The 17462-nt window shown below is 46.3% G+C and overlaps 1 protein-coding gene across 3 annotated transcripts in view; it reads left to right on the top strand.

The window, feature by feature from the left end:
* LOC119458376 (epoxide hydrolase 4-like) overlaps positions 1-17438 on the top strand; it is a 30995-nt gene extending 13557 nt beyond the window's left edge. For all 3 annotated transcript variants that reach the window (XM_049671145.1, XM_037720209.2, XM_037720210.2), the window contains exons 5-7: positions 2966-3143; positions 15083-15219; positions 17010-17438. In XM_049671145.1, coding sequence (XP_049527102.1) covers positions 2966-3143; positions 15083-15219; positions 17010-17419 — 725 coding nt within the window. In that variant the 3' untranslated portion in view covers positions 17420-17438. The remainder of the gene's footprint in view (positions 1-2965; positions 3144-15082; positions 15220-17009) is intronic.
* The last annotated feature ends 24 nt before the right edge of the window (positions 17439-17462 follow it).

Below are 17462 nucleotides of genomic sequence, written 5' to 3'. Positions count from 1 at the left end.
CAACCCGTCGTAACAAAATGTCCGTGCCGCCGTGACGGTCGGCCCTTTACATCAACAGCCACATCATGCTTGCAGAGAACACTTTTTGGTAGGCCCCGGAAGCTCTTAAGTTCCAGCGAATTACTTCAGAGGGCGAATCAGTGCTTTCATTTTATGACAGATAATACTAAGTCAATATTTTTAGTTATTTACAGTGATATTAACTACGAACTCTGCTTTTTAGCTGTCGTGAACACAAAATAATGTTCAGCGTCATCGATATCTCACGTTATCTCTGCCTAAGGCGTAGAAGTTCAGCTGTCCAGCGATCTGCGCACGGCTTCTTTTTTGATGAGCTAAAACAAGTCTTTCGTGCTATGATATCTCGCGTTATTTGTTTCAACGTCCTACCTTGTTTTCTGCTTTTTTGTTTGTTTTTCAATTAGCTTGGCCCGGATTAGCTGAGACACACTACCTATATAGTGTCAATTTACATCAACCTGGCCGCCAACTTAGGTCTCCAGCACGCCAAAGACCTGCGTTAAGAAAAGGGACAGTCCACAGATGCCACTCACTGTCTGAATCGGTGTGAGCGGACCTTTAAATGATTACTGCGCAAACCGGCAGACTAGTGTGAGAAGCGCGCAGTCGTTTTCGGCGACGAGCACGTCCCGAACTAACTCGCTCGAAACGGTAAAAGCCGCGACGGCTTTTAATTGATAACAGTGGTAATGCTGTGAAAACCGGTTATTCTCAAAAAGCAAACAATTTTAGAATAGGGGCCCCTAAAGTTTGGGGCCCTCAAAGAGCTTTGCGGGTGTTAGCGTTGGGGAATGCAGGAATGAAGAGTTTTGGAATAGGTCTTTTGCGTTTGCGGATAGCGTGTTGCGTTTGCAGCGTCACTACGGCGACAAAGAACAGCTGTTATAAATAATAAAATAAAATATACCATTTTACAATAAGAAAAGTAGTTTATACTTTCGTGTTCTTGCCTTTAATTACAACTTAGAACTTATCCTATTAGCAGCATGCAACTCAACTTGTTGCGCTCAGTTTTGCACTTACTTTACGCACCTTCACCCAACCAAGTCAATCCGTAATAGGCCTACGAGCCATGAAATCGCCAATTGGATTTGGAACCAGCGGCGCATAATGAATCAATCTTCATTACACATGTTGTTAAAAGAAAGCGATAACCGCAATCACTTCTAGCTTACGAACTGCACACGTTACCACAAATCGAACCCCGTTTTTTGCTCGGTTAGAGCCGTCGCTTCGATGGGCGCCGCCATGTTTGTTGACGAAAGCTTTTGGGGTAGCTTTTGGGGCTCCCGCTAAATCGATGAAATAGCGTGCCCGACGCAAAAGCCGAACATAGTTTACGTCGTGCGCATGCGCAGTGGCTCCAATACGTTTGAGGCCCCTTTTCTAAAACTTTAATAATTGCTGGGGCTTTACGTGCCAAAACCAGGATATGATTGGGATGCATGACGCAGTGGGGGACTCCGGATTAATTTTGGTCACCTCGGTTTCTCTAACGTACACCTAAGTACACGGTTTTTCCTGCATTTCGCCTTGATCGAAATGCGGCCGCCCTGGCCGGGAATCAAACCCGCGTCATCGAGCCAGCAGCGCGACACCTCACAAGCTAAGCTAACACGGTGGGTGAAGTTCATGTGACGGGTGCATTGATGTCATCGTGGCAAACATGTTTCGATATTTTCATTTTTTTCGGGAAAAACAGGTACAAGGTTTGCCCGCGAGGCAGAATATTGGCAGAATGAGTATCTGCATCCATGACGTTACGAGAAAACCATCTAGAAGTAGAAGCACCAAAGCCCACCTTTGGCTCGGGGTCTTGCTCTCATTCTTCTTTATACGTTCTCGTATACATGGCCTACTTCCCCATGTTTGGATTCTCCTCTCTGAGGAGGATCCGATCTTACGTCCAACCTATCGAAATGAAGCTCGAATCTAAGCAAGAAGAAAAATTAATCTAGCACGAAAACAAAAATGGCAGTAAATTGCTTCGCGCCAGAAACGTGGAGTAGGTCGAAAGCTGTGCCCGGTGGGATGCTTCATCCGGAAGACATGGCCATGAACACACTGGAGCGTGTCATCCACCCGTGCTTCCCTCTTTCATGTCGGCGCCATGATCGCCCGACGGCCCCGAACATATGTTAGTGCTCTCCCTTCCTAAGCATAGCCATCTTAGTACAGTGTACTGTGAAAAACCCATTTCTCCCAGGTTTATCCCGATGTCCGGGGATCGGGTGCCTAATGGTCAAGCAGGGTGTACGTTTAAGTTCATCAAAGATCAAAGCCACCAGATCAGACAACGGCGCAGAGAGGTTAGGGAATGGGAGGGGCGGTCATTTCGCGCACGCACACACGCACAGCCACGCGGCCGGCTCAACCAGCTAAAACACAGCCTTCGAGATTTTCTTCTACCCGATCAGAGCCACCTCTGGAGCGTGGATTATGGCGCCACCTATAGCCCAAACACAGCCAAGTCGCAGATTTTCAGTAGCCCAAATATAGCCACATAGCCAACTCGTCCAAGTCGACGCCATAAAATTTTTTCCGTAGCCCAATTTGGCTATATATAGCCAAACCTGGCAACACTGTCCCTTCCCTGTATTTTTGTACTGCGAAACCCAAGCGGGATGAAATGTATTTAAACGCCAGAAAAAAAATGTATGTTTTCTTGTCAGTATTGTTCTAATATTGTACTCGTTACAAATCTTCGTCTATAAATCTTTTTTGTTTAGCCCGAACTATAATCAGATTTGGCAGTTTCTAGCAAGAAAGATGGCGAGTAACCGTGCAAGAATGGTTTAAACATACTTTCTGCTGACTCCTTGTTTATCGGCAAAACTTGTTTGTCAGTATCGTGTATTCATACTTCGTAAAGTAAGTATAAAAATTGTTATTTCTTCTTTCACGCTTTCCAACGATAATGCTTTCCTTTTCCTATGTGCTGAAGACCCGAACCATACTAGAAAGGTCGTTCTCGTTGGCCATGGCTGGGGAGGCATGATCAGCTTTTGCTTTGCCACAATGTACGAGGAGCTGATAGACAAGATGATCATCATCAATGGCATGCACCCAAAGGCCTTCTCTAAGCAGCTTCTTCGAAGCCTGAAGCAAATGAGGATGTCGTGGTAAGTGCCATGTATCTGGGTTTTGGCTAAAAGAGAACTTCGCATTTAGTAGTGGTGATTTGAAAAGAATAGTATTACGTACATATGCGGAAATTACATGCTCTTCACTTAGCTTTCAACATTGCAAGGAAAGGATATTGTCTAACTAAATGCAAAAAACAATCAAAGAGAGCGATAAGTGGGGCAGCGACACAACTGATGAGCCCCTTTGGGTACATGGCTGGAAAGCAGTGTGTATTTTAATCACAACAGCTCTTCCGACTCACTGACTTTACTACTGGTAATTTAGTACTGCTGCTACTACCACTACTACTTCTACTACTACTACTACTACGACTTACTACTTTACTACTACAAAATTCTTAGTTTGTGCTCCTAATGCAGGCAATAGTTGCATAAGATATGCCTAAGATCACAGCGAGCATCGTCGTCAAAATGTAGATCAAAAGGGATTGATAAATAATAAGAAATAAATTTATTAATACTGTTTTAGTTGACACATGTTTGTGAACTTAAACAAAAGCAGTAGAATAATAGAGTTCAAAGATGGCACCCGTAGACTTATGTATAATATAGTTGAAGTAGAAGCGCATGTAGATGTGCCGTTTGTTAGCCGCATGGTTAACGTTTATTATATATGAGTGCGAATTGTACCCATCCCGTTATGCAACCCTGGCCTTACACTGTCGCCCTTGAATGATTTAGTCGGGGAAGAATGCGAACGCGACTCGTGTCCTGAACGGGATTACACCTGTGTTTTTTTAACAACGTCAAATTTATGCATTGTGGACGACAGTTCAGTTTTTTAAGACAGAACCTCCCTACCTGTCCTTCCTTTCTTTCCTCATCTACCGTGGAAAATTTTTGCGCGGTAAACCTTATTATCAGCTTGAAAATCCTCCATAACAAAAGCTTATGTAGTGCATTTAGTTTTTATTCAAACAGTTTTTGAAATGTTGCGCTTACAGCTCCTCCGTTTTTGCAGGGATTACACTGCAAGGCCACATTTTTTACTCACAGTCGTTTATTGAGTATTTTTTCTTAAGGGCACGATTGTATCGTGGGCAGTGCGACCGAGCAAGTGTGATTGTCTTTAATAGTTGAGACCGCAAAGGACAACGGTAATAGTTTGTATATATTTATACCTGAAGACTCGAGGAGAAGACACATATGAAAACTGAGACAGGCGAAGCGCTTGATCAAAGTTGTTTGTTCTTAAGTATGGAAGTTAAATACATCTGGAATGTGAGGCAGGCACAAATAACAAAAAGCCATACAAACTGACAAGAAAACACTGCATAATAGCGTCTGCGTAAGCAGGCGTTTGCTGTGTCGCGCCACCACGTAGCCGAGCACATGAGGGTTGGACCCTCCCGTGTGTAGCTGTGCGCGGCTTAGCCGTGTCTGGGGAAAGGGGGATCCTGGTGGTTGAGCCGATGCCGGGTGTTCGGACCTTTAGGGCTCCTCGGCGGAGGCAACACACCTATTTGGCCTCTGCTTCACATAGACGGCGCCTCCAGACTGACCCACCTGGAGGAAATCGGCAGTCACCTTTTCCTGTCCCCCTCTTCAATCCTTTGTCTTTCTCTCTCACTTTTTCCATCTGTCCTGTCTTCTAGTCACTTATTCTCACTTCCAAATTTATGGGCGGCGAGGGTTAACCTTGTGTATTATATCCAGCCTTGGTTACGGAAGCCAGAATTCTTGGTCCCTGGTCCCAGCCGACGTCGGAACGAACTGTTTTAAAAGCGCTAGTACGCTTTTTAAAAGAAACAGGACTTCATGAAAAACTATAGAATTGTGCGGACAGATGTGTTTTTTTGTTTTTTTCCTTCTTTTTAATCTTCTCTTGTTTTCTAGTATTTTCTGCCCATACCCCATGCCCCCGTGCAGAGTAGCCAACTGGACACTTAACCGGTTAACCTCTCTGCCTTTCGCCCCTCTTATTTGTCCTTCCTTCCTTCCAGCCTTGGAGATATATATTAGGTTATAGTGGCGGTGTATAGCTGGCGTGTGCAGGTTATCTTCAAACCTTGTACCGTCCCCTTGTTGGGCTCCATGGTGGGCGGCTACCATCGCTGCCGAAATCAATAAACCTGTATGGCATTCGCATCATTCCCTAAACTACCTGATCGTCCTCTCTCAAAAAGAGGGCGCACCGAAGAAACAGCTCAATTCTTCTTTCAACGCAAAGAACCCTTCCCACGATTCCTTGTCATTCATAGTGAAAACCCTGAAAAGACCGTAAGAATGATTTCACCTTTCACTGTTGCGAAAAATCTCACCGAAACAATTGGTCCCGGTTACAAAGTTACAAAGATGGCGAGCGGTGACCTCCTTCTTGAGGTCCGCGACAAAGAACAACATGAGAAACTCCCAAATCTGGCCTCACTCGGTGGTGTGAACCTCACAGTGACTCCACATCGATCCATGAACACAAGCAGAGGAGTGATTTCCGACGATGATCTGCTGTACCTGACCGAGGAAGAGCTTCTGGAGGGCTGGAAGGAGCAGAATGTTACCATAGTGAAGAGAATAATAATCAAACAGGAAAACAAAGAAATTCCAACTAAACATCTGATCGTCACCTTTGCGTCCAGTGTGCTGCCAGAAACGTTAGAAACAGGATACACGGAAGTCCGAGTCCGACCATACCTCCCGAATACTCGAAGGTGTTTCAAGTGTCAGAGGTATGGCCACGGTTCACAAAGCTGCCGAGGCCGACAAACCTGTGCGAAGTGCGGTGACCACGATCACCCCTCAGATGACTGTGATGGCGCACTCCACTGTTCGAACTGTGACGGTGAACATGCAGCTTCCTCTAGAGCGTGTCCTGGTGGCAGAAAGAAAAGGATATAATCGCCTCAATGTAAAAGAAAACATTTCATTCCAAGAAGCACGAAAGCGTGTTTCTTTTCTTCATTCCACAGGGTATGCGGCGCGTAGGGGGCAACGCCGCAGCAGACTCCGGCATCAGCCCGGCCCAAAAAGAGTGTGGCCGCGGCTATGCCACGAGCTCCCCAGGCGACAGCAGCCAGCGCTGCTGTGCTGTCTCTGAAGGAGGGTTCATCGACCTCTGGATTGGTGGCCTCCAAGGCCCTGCTTTTCGAGGTAAGGCCTACCCCGAAAACACCCCGCTCGCTTGAGCGGAAGTCCAGCGGCTCCTTGGAATCGATGGACACGACCCCAAGCCAGGCGGCGCATCCAGCTCCTCCGGAGCGACGCGATTCTCGCGATCGCTCCAAGAAAGACAAACCCCGGATTACGGGGCCTGGAAAGGCTCCGTAAGCCAACTAGACTAGTCTCTTGACACACAGCCCAAAAAGACAAACAAAATGGATATACAAATATTACACTGAAACGTGAGAGGCCTAATGCACAACTTCGATGACATTAAAGAACTTTTACACAAGTACAATCCAAAGGTGCTGTGTGTTCAGGAGACACATCTTAAACGTACACAAACAAACTTTCTTCAGCAATGCGCCATTTTCCGGAAAGACCGGGACGACGCTGCTACATCGTCAGACGGTGTAGCTATATTTGCCGACAGAGGCATTGCATGTCGGAAACTGCAACTCCAAACTCCTCTTGCAGCAGTTGCTATCGAAGCAGTGCTATTCAATAAACTGGTCAACATCGCGTCTATATACATCCACCCAAGTTATCAACTCTCTAGAACAACATTTCAAAGCTTTATTGATGAACTCCATCACCCTTACATAGTCCTTGGTGATCTAAACGCACATAGTACGCTGTGGGGCGACTCTCGCTGTGATGCGAGAGGACGACTAATAGAAAGCTTTCTACTCTCTTCAAGTGCCTGCCTGCTTAAGAAAAAAGAACCAACATTCTATACCCCTACACACAAAACATTTTCTTCCATAGACTTAAGCATCGCTTCCAGTACAATTCTGCCATATCTGAAGTGGGATGTGATTATTAACCCTTATGGAAGTGATCACTTCCCCATCGTACTAAACCTTACAAAACAATCTGAGTGCTCTACACACGTTCCTCGATAAAACGTTGACTCAGCTGACTGGACGCGGTTTCGTAAAGAAACACATTTGCCCTGGGACGATGTCTGTGCACTTGGTATTGACGATGCAGTAGCATATTTTACAGCGTTTATTATTGATGCTGCATCAGTATGTATACCCCAAACAAATGGGTCGCCATCGAAACGACGTATTCCATGGTGGAATGAGGAGTGTAGGGAAGCCCGGAAAATGCAAAACAAGGCCTGGAATCTCCTCCGTAACTCCCCGACCACATAAAACCTAATTAACTTCAAGGCGATTAAGTCACAAGGTAGAAGAACACGCCGCCGCGCTAAACGGGAAAGTTGGGAAAAATACATATGCAGCCTCAACTCTTATACAAAAAACGGAAAGCCTGGAACAGGGTAAACAAAATAAAAGGCCGCGAAACTCATCCTCTACCTTTAGTAAACACACAAGGAGACACTCTTGAGGACCAGGCTGATTGTCTAGGAGCACATTTTGAGCATATTTCCAGTACATCTCATTACACAGATACATTTCTAAGATATCAGCGACAAGCAGAGCGACAGCCTCTGGGTCGGAAAGACACAGCCAATGCAGCATACAATCGTCCATTTAACATGGCGGAGTTTCAGGCTTCACTGAATTGTTGTAACGCGTCTGCTCCAGGAAATGACAGAATACTATATGAAATGATAAAACACTTACACCCTGAAACCCACAAAACACTACTGTCACTGTTTAACACCACGTTCTCTGCCGGCTACATTCCGACTGCATGGAAAGAAGCAATCGTAATTCCTATTCTCAAAGATGGCAATGAACCTTATTCGTCCAGTAGCTATAGGCCTATAGCTCCGACAAGTTGTATATGCAAGCTCTTCGAGAAAATGATTAACCGGCGCCTCATCCATTTTCTTCAAAGCAACAAAATACTCGATCACTTACAGTGCGGTTTCAGAGAAGGTGTGTCCAAACAGATCACCTTGTTCGAATTGAATCTTATATTAGAGATGCTTTTATACATAAGCAGTTTTGCCTCTCAATATTTCTGGACCTAGAAAAGGCTTACGATACGACATGGCGCTACGGAATTCTTCGAGATCTTTCGGCGATGGGTGTCCGTGGCAACATGCTAAACACAATCGAAAGTTATCTGTCTAACCGCACATTCCGTGTAAGAGTGGGTAACGCTCTATCTAGGCCCTTCACCCAAGAGACCGGTGTGCCGCAAGGGGGCGTGCTTAGTTGCACGCTATTTATTGTAAAAATGAAGGGCCTGCATACAGCCATCCCACGCACTATGTTTTATTTCGTTTATGTCGACGATGTGCAAATAGCCTTCAAGTCATGCAATGTTGCCATCTGCGAACGACAAGTGCAGCTTGGAATAAACAAATTGTCCAAATGGGCAGATGAAAATGGTTTCAAAGTTAATTCACAGAAGAGCACTTGCGTACTCTTCACAAACAAGAGAGGCGTAACGCCAGTCCCAACTATTGAAATCAAAGGAGATGCGCTCTCTGTGAGCAGCGAGCACAAGTTTCTTGGAATAACTTTAGATTCTAAACTCACATTTATTCCTCATACCAAGCGTCTGAGGACAAAGTGCCTGAAGACAATGAACCTCCTAAAGCGTCTATCGCGCACAACATGGGGCAGCAGTGATCGAAAGTGTCTCTTAAACGTTTATAGCAGTCTTGTCCTCTCAAGCCTTGATTACGGGTCTATCATTTATAACTCTGCAACGCCAAGTGCATTAAAAATACTAGATCCCGGGGGGCTATGCAGGATGCGCCGAGTTTGGCGAAACTCGGGATCTTCACGAGCTCTGGCGACGCCCCAAGATGAAAGAACTAATGGTAGCAAGACAAAGTTTGTCCGTCGGCACGCCTCCAGTTTCATTGGTTTATCTAGATTAACTCTGGGTGGCTATCATCTCTTGGGCGTTGCCATATGGGCGGTCGACAAACTGGGGCTCACGTGATCATACGGTCGGTGCATGGTGGTACCTTCTTTCACTTGTCTATCGTTCCACCGACTGCATTATAGGCACAAGCATGTTATCAAATAAATGTATTTAGTAGGATAATATTAGTCAGATTAATCTGGGTTATAAGCATTTTAAAGGTTTACAAGACGTGCACTGAACGTGTATGAGCCTAATTTGCCGTTTAATACGTTTCGCGTTATACCACGAGGGGACGCTCGCCCTCCTCTTTCTTCCTCTGGATTGGATTGGCGCGGCTCGCTACGCGCTTGCGCTAGCATTTCTGAGCAGAGATCGGTGTGCGCTGGTTTCCGCACTAGGCTTTCAAGAGATCGCTCGTTGTTCCTTCTCTTTCCTCTGGATTGAATTAGTGCGGCTCGCTACCTGCTCGCGCTCCCATTTCCGAGCACAGATTGGTGTGCGCCTGGTTTTCACATTGGGATTTCAACAGATCTCTCGTTGCTCGCGCTAAAGAAAAGCTGCGAGACAAATGAGCGTCTGCTCGCGCAGTAGTGGTTTGCCACGCGCTTACCGTGTAAGCACTCACGAATGCCGGAAAGCACTCATACTAGGGTCAGAAAACTACGCTTTATTTTCTTTTACTTTGTGATGCACCTTGAGACAGGCTAGTGCCGAGCGATGGCTTCTAACAACCGCAGGAAAGAGTCTTTGTACTGGGTAGCCCGAGCGATCCGTGGCTTCTAACAAACGCAAGAAATGGTCTTCGCAGCGTACGTGGCGGTTAATTTATTACCACGACATCTATTCCAGGAATGACTCCAGCAGCGGTGCAGTGACATTTTCACCACCGCTGACGAGGTGGCGATTCACTTTTTGACAATAAATGTCTATTTTTTGCGTTTGAACGCTCGTGATGGGGCCCACAAACTTCACGCTGTGGTTGACTGTTTCCCAGTGCAGATTGAGGCTCGCCTTGTTAGCATCCACTAAATTTGGAATACAGTTCTATGCGACCCACGCGTTACTGCGAATAAAGGCCCCTGGTTGAACATTGGCTGCAATAATGGCTTCGTCTCGTCGGTCGACCTTGAAAAGTCGTAGCACTCCTGTGGTAGCGCAGACCATGCTGAAGACCCATGGTGCACGATCTTTTAACATCACAGTAATTTTGGCGGCTCGGTGGAACGTTGTCGCCCTTCATCAGACGGCCTCGATTGTACTTTCCCTTGCTGCGAAGAAGGCACTCGTGAAATTGCACTATCTTCCCAGGGCCCCCGAGCGGAGGTCGCGCCAGCAGCTCGTCCATCATCACCTCACGGGCGTAGTTCTTCCAGTCGGCGATGGCATGCTTCGATAAAGGAAACCAGTCGCTGGTCATCTCCTTCAACAGCCACACATCTATGCTATTGCTCACGCAGTACGTGAGCCAAATCACTTGCCGCCTAAAGAGGTGGGACGTTCGGACGGCCGAGGCGGTCCGTCTTGGCGAAGTAACTTCCTTCGCCTCTCTGCCCGTACAGTGCAGCGGTACCGTGTAACTGCAAAGACTGCTTTCGGCACCTGTTGCACCGGAAGGCAGCCGAGGCGTCCATTCTAAGTCTTCCTGTACAATGTGACCACTGCAATGGGACCAACCAACCACAGGTTGGCTGGTCCGCTTGGAACCCTAGGTGCTTGCAGGAGCCCCAGTACTCCAATGACGCCGCCGGACCTGGCCTGGCGCTGGGACACGGTGGACGCACGGCGCTTGAAGCCGGAGAGAGGTGAAGCGATCGCACGAACTCTTCCTCTGCAGCCTAGTCACACCAATCTGTGCTCCGAAAGCATAATTTGCCCGCCAGGCTGCCTCCGCAGACGAGAGCTTTCGCCTAACTCGCTACACAGCCAGCGCACTGACGTATTGGAAAGGCGAAAATGACGTTGAAACTCTACGTCGGTCATGTAGGTGAACGGGTCCAGACGGTCTATTGACGCTTGCTATCGCTGGATGCGATGCCACAGGCTGCTGCTGCCGCTACCATGTTCCCGAGTTCAACTCGGGGAGGGTTTCACGATGTACGAGTTTGGCACGAGTTCGCCTGTCAATTAAAACCGATAGGTAACGCCCCACGCGAGGCATGTAATTCTTGTGTGCGCGCCCACCACAATTGAGCCACGCCCAACTTATTGTTCGGCAACAGTGACGCGGTGCTGAGCAGAGAGGCATCATCAATCTTGACCGCCGAGATAAAAAACGCACAACGCACTGTCATCGGCGATGTACTGAGCGCCGACTGTCGCTGGCTTATACATATGCGTATATCTTCTCGGGCTGTGATGGCCCCACAACATGGTTTCATAGCCTGCACTGTGGCGACGTAGCACACAGCAAATACTTATCGGCACGTCACTGTAGCTACTTGGAAGGTGTCGATGCGCCGTGGTGGACGACGATGCTGAGGAGTGTGTAGTGTTTTCCAACGACAACGTATCGCAGCTGTCCTTTGAGATGACTGATCAGTCATCGGCTGTGTATCGGAGTGGTAGTGTCGCTAACACGGTCAGTGTCGGGCATCGCCCGCTTTTCTAGGCCCAATACGATGACATTTCTTCATTACAAGCACTGCACACTAAACAGTTGCAACACCTTCCTGCGTTCGAAGTCTCATTTCATAACTGCACACAAGAGCCCTCACCTGCCAAAATGCGATTGTTGCGGTGTCGTTACGCTATCCATCTGCGATCGCTGTTAGCTCCAGCACAAACAATCGGCAAGCGCTTTGGATTGTACAACACACTCAAAATACTGCGCATACGCGCACAGAGATACCTTCACTGGGCAAGCGATGAAAAGCAAATAATTGTTACGCTGGGCAGCTCGCTCTTCGTCACAATGCATCATGGAGGTTTCGCGCACAGAAATAAACATGGTACCATACAGCCATTTTGCAGCGACAGCCGTTGCTGCGCTATATATGGCTAGAGTCCCGTTTTTCGTTGGTAAAGCAGCGGCCTTAATAGCCGCAGTGAAGCGCCTGCGGTGAACAGCCGTGCCGCGGCGATGCGTTGCCCTTCCCCTAATAGACAGGGAATGGTCAGGTCATTGTCATGACTGACTTAATCGAGAATAGCACTGCAGCGCCCCTGGCGACTTGTCACCGTATGAACTCCCTCGTGTGTGCGACCCTCTAGAATGTATCCGCTTGTAAGCTGTCGCCACTCACGGCAAAAAAGTGCAAAATCTAATAATTCGCTCGATCTCCGCTTGTCATCAGAAATTTATAGCATTCAAAACAAAAAACTTATACTTAAAGAAATAAATTGTTCATTATTTTATTTGTTGTAATTTAACGTATTCGATTGAAGGAAAGCTGTAGATGCAAGAATGCACCGCATGTGCCCTGTTCGCATTCTACTGAGGACAGAAAGATAATGCCCGAAAGAGGAGGCACGCCCTTGACGCGCCCGAGAAAGGCGTGGCAAGCGGCTCACGGCAAGTGTGCAGATAGACAGAGGTACAGTCACGGTATTGCTAAATTGCGATAATACGTTGATAACAATACGCGGTGCTGGCGCGTTTCGTTGTGCAGTCTTCTGTGCTTGAAACGCCGCGCAGGGTGCGCTCATGTTGTCATACGCGGCTTTATCTCGACATTTTTTTTTATCCGTTGTTCTTGCGCTTTCCTTGCTATCTCCGTTCACTGACCGCCGTCGAGCAAACTCGGGTAAAACTCGTGCGAACGAGAAACTCGGCACATCCTGCATAGCACCCCCGTTCACCACTTGGGTATCCGTCTCGCGACTGGTGCTTTCAGGACAAGTCCAATCCAGAGCCTCTACGTAGAGTCGAATCAGTGGTCACTTCATCTGCAGCGGTCATACAGCAGTTTTAAATATTTTTGGTAGTACAAGCAAATGTTGAACATCCTGCTTATTCAACAATAAACGATGTGACCGCTGCCACACTCTTCCATAACTGACCTGCAGCAAGAAAGCCATTCTCATTGCGTGTGAGGAACCTCAGTGACGAAATGGATATTCCACTTCTTGAACAATTCCCTATGGCTCCAGCAAAACTGTTACCACCGTGGCAGTGGCAGCTCATAGATTGTGATACATCGTTCGCAGAGGTCACTAAGCACGCACCACAGGCACATATCAAAATGCATTTCCTTGAACTCCAGGCCAAGTACTCATGCACAGAGTTTTACACAGACGCTTCTAAATCCCATGACGGGGTATCTTATGCAGCTGTAGGGCCATCCTTCTCGGAATCTCGTGTACTGCACTCAGAAACGAGTATCCTTACAGCTGAGGCTCATGCACTATTGTCGGCTGTGAAGCACATAAGGAAATCAAAACTTCAAAAGGCAATTATATTTACGGACTCCCTAAGCGTTGTAAAGGCCCTAATGTCATTCTGCAAACACAAAAATCCTATACTCGGTGAGCTGTATTCCCTTCTGTGTACAGCATATATATCTAACCAGCATGTTATTCTATGCTGGGTGCCTGGCCATAGAGGCATCGAGGTGCAATGTACTAACAGACCAAATGGCCACAACAATTACATCGCAAGCTACCCTATACTGCTGCTGTTCCTGCCACAGACCTGAAGCCTTTCTTACGAAAGAAACTGCGAAGCCACTGGCAACGCTTGTGGGACGCAGAAACAAATAACAAGCTTCATGTGATTAAGCCACAAATAGGTTTCTGGCCCTCCATAACGAAAACGCGACGAATTGATGTCTTGTTCTGCCGACTGCGTATAGGGCACACATTTGGTACCAATAATTACCTACTCACTGGCAACGAACCTCCACTATGTGGAAGATGTGGTGAAATGCTCACCGTCCTCCACGTACTTGTCGAGTGTAAGAAAGCAGAAACCGAACGGAAAAAGCACTTTGCGCAAGCCTTTCGTTACCATATCCCACTACATCCAACATTGTTTCTGGGCTCAGAACCATTCTTTAATGTGAAAGCAGTTCTCAACTACGTAAATGATGTAGTGCTACATGTGATTAGCCCAGCAATGTCGTAGCGCACCCTCTCACCAGAGGGTGCTCCTGCGATAGTAGTTTTTGTAGAGCACACGCCTCAGTACCCTTGCGTTTAAGGGCCTCGTGAGGCGGTAGTGCTAGTTCCGTACTCGTACATTTTGTTATGATGGCGCTATAACTTATCTTTTATAGTCACAGCACACCTCACTTTCATGTTCATTATTTTAATACCTATCTATTTTACGCACTTTTACAGCGACTGATTTTTAGGCCCTTTTACAGCCATGTTAACATCTACCTATTGCAATCAATCTCCCCATTGCATTGACTTAACATCGTCACACATCACCACTTGCATGGCGCTTTTTGGCCATATCTGGCCCTTGCGCCACTAAACACAACACATCATCATCACTGCACAATAGAGGTGCAGTAGAAGGTTGACAGACCGTAGTTAAATATCACTGTCGGTGGACAGCTTGCATAAATGTACAAATATACTCTAAATGCCAAAAACTACAGCAATTTCTCTAACCCTGAGATTCTCATTAGCGCTAAGTAGTAAAATGCGCTCAAAGACCGCAACGTTGCTACATTTAGAGCTGCATTTCAAAATGGTTCGTTTCCAAAGCAATATTCCATCATTCAGACGTAACAGTCGCTAGACATCATCTAGATTGGTGTTGGGGGGACATCCCTCTTTGCATAACTCAGTGGCACTTTCGATCGTACTGCACCGCGCTCTGGCTGAGCCGGTGAAGTTAGTCATTAGTAGAGTGACTGCGGCACATCAATGCCATTTTCTTACGATACCAGTAAACTCTATTATGCGTAATTCAGGCTTTGTTGCGCAGAGTAGTCGTTTTATAGGATACCTGCTATCGCTCTGCCTCCAAGCCATTCTCCGGCAGTATAAATTGACAGGTTATTAAAGTCGTGTACTGTAAAAAGTAAAAAGAAATCAAGAGATACATTGTATATGATTGTTTTCCCTCACAGGTACCTAATACCGTTTCGACACCCCGTAATTCCCGAGAAGTACCTAGAGATGCGGGACTTCGCCTTCTTTGACCAAGTGCACAGAGGTTTTACGAAGGACGAAGAGTACGCCCACAAATACATGTTCTCACGGGAAGGTATGTAAATACAGATCCAATTGAGTCATAAGCTAGTCCCGAAGTCAAACAAGTGATTCAACTCACCGCACGCAACACTTGTTTCGACACGGCATTTCCTATTCATTGGATGCTGTTTTTCTCGAAGACTGTGCATAGCTGAAGTCAATACGAGGCACGGAATGCAGTGCCCATGATATTCAATAATACATTTTCCCTGGCTCAAATGTATCTGAAGTTGTTATTGAGCCTTGCTCTTGCCATGTACGTGTACTAGAAATAAAAAATGAAACTCGCATATTTTTGTCACGTCTCGTTGAGAAGAGCAAGCATATTGGCTGGAGAAAGGAAAGCATCCAACACTCGACGTTCGTCATTTAAACTCTCGACAGCCAAAACGGACATTATAAAATTACGGCAGCACTTATATCCCGACGCCTATCGATGGTAACGCGATTCGCGTTCGAGCAAGGTGGTGATGTATTTTTGAGGTCACGATTACGTAACGTCTAAAGTGGTCCTTACGACACTTCCGTTGCTTCGGCTATATGCAACGTCATTCGGTATAGTCCTGTTTTGCTAGCGCGCTCACCAGTTAAAGTTCACCCATGAGCGTGGCCGTATGATGACGACTTTATTACGCTGATGAGACGGTGATGGAACGAAGAAGAAGGAACGACATCGATGCAACGACAAATGTGGGTGTGATGAGGACGGTATGACGACAATGAGGTGATGATTACTAAATGATGACGATGGCATAATGGCGAAAACGCGACGATAACTTACGTGAGACACTGCGATAACGAAACTGTATGACGGCGATGTCGTCATAACGAAGGTAATACGAGAACGAAGTGATGAAAGGACGACGATGGCATGACCGTGGCTGCATAATCACGACTGAATGTCGGAAGCATGATGAGAGTAGAATGGCGAAGAAGGAATGACGTTGATGGATCGACGAAGGTGGTATGGCGGCCACCGCATAACAATAGGATGCACTTACTGAAATGACGATGGCGGTAAAATGCCAGCTTAACGACGACGACGTGACAACGGTATGATAACGACTATATATATATATATATATATATATATATATATATATATATATATATATATATATATGATGCTGCCAGTGATATACATGCATCGTCATCACGTAATGGCGATATATACAGGGTGTCCCAGCTTTACGCTGCATGATTTATAAAAAAGAGGAACGGCGTTACGCGAAGAAAACCTAGTGCGTATTGTTTCTAGTACAGTGGAGTAGCCGCCAGTATGTTTTTCATTAGTTAGATTAAATGATTAATTGTAAATAATTATCTAACTCGAGAAGTACTGTCCTAATTATCAAAGTGTCAATGAGAAAGTTGTAGAGTAACGTGAAAGACTCCCGATACAGCTTTCTGTTGCTCAGTGCGCTACAGAAAACTGTTTTTCCGAGCATGAAAGAAGCCCGCGAATGCACACAAAGTGCCTCGAGCGGCCATGGTCGTGCGGAAATTCTGCGTGTATTCGCGGGCTTCTTTCACACTCGGAAAAACACATGTGTGTAGCACGTATTGAGCAACATAAAGCTGTAATATATATATATATATATATATATATATATATATATATATATATATATATACAAATAGATAGACTAAAACGGCTGAAGTTAGCAAAGAATTCAATCGTACAATTCTGACGTTGTCGCGTCTATCCGTGCCCGGTTACATAGAAAGCAAGTATTCTTAGTATTCGTTCGCATTCCAAAGTCTACGATATATAACCCTCTTTTTCTGTTCTCTTTCTCATAGGCGCCCTGACGGGGGCCATCAACTATTATCGTGCTGTGAACGAGAGCGAAGAACTGTACAAGCTGCAATACCGCAAGATAAACGTAACCACGCTCATCCTCTGGGGACAAAAGGACGCATTCCTCACATCTCCCATTGCGAAATTCAACCTGGAATGGCTAGCGAAATCATATGTGCTTTACTATAGGAAAGCAGGGCACTGGTTGCAGCGGGAGTGTTTCCAACAGGTTGCTGCACGCATCAAGGAGTTTGTGCTTAGTGAAAAAGTAGAGCTTTTGACGAATGAAACATCTGAAAAGGAAAGCCTGGGCACGTGTTCAGAGTCAATGACACCGGATGAAATCAAAACGGTGACCATATGTCCGTTGCTTCCAACGAACGCGAGTGTACCCAATTTTAACCTGGAATAAAAAGCACGCGTGGCTCGATCAGTTCATGTGTTTGTTTCCTCAA

This window comes from Dermacentor silvarum, chromosome 7 (assembly GCF_013339745.2).
Source record: "Dermacentor silvarum isolate Dsil-2018 chromosome 7, BIME_Dsil_1.4, whole genome shotgun sequence".
NCBI lineage: Eukaryota > Metazoa > Arthropoda > Arachnida > Ixodida > Ixodidae > Dermacentor > Dermacentor silvarum.
The sequence above is the reverse complement of the archived record's forward strand: the minus strand, read 5'-3'. Positions and strand labels throughout refer to the sequence as shown.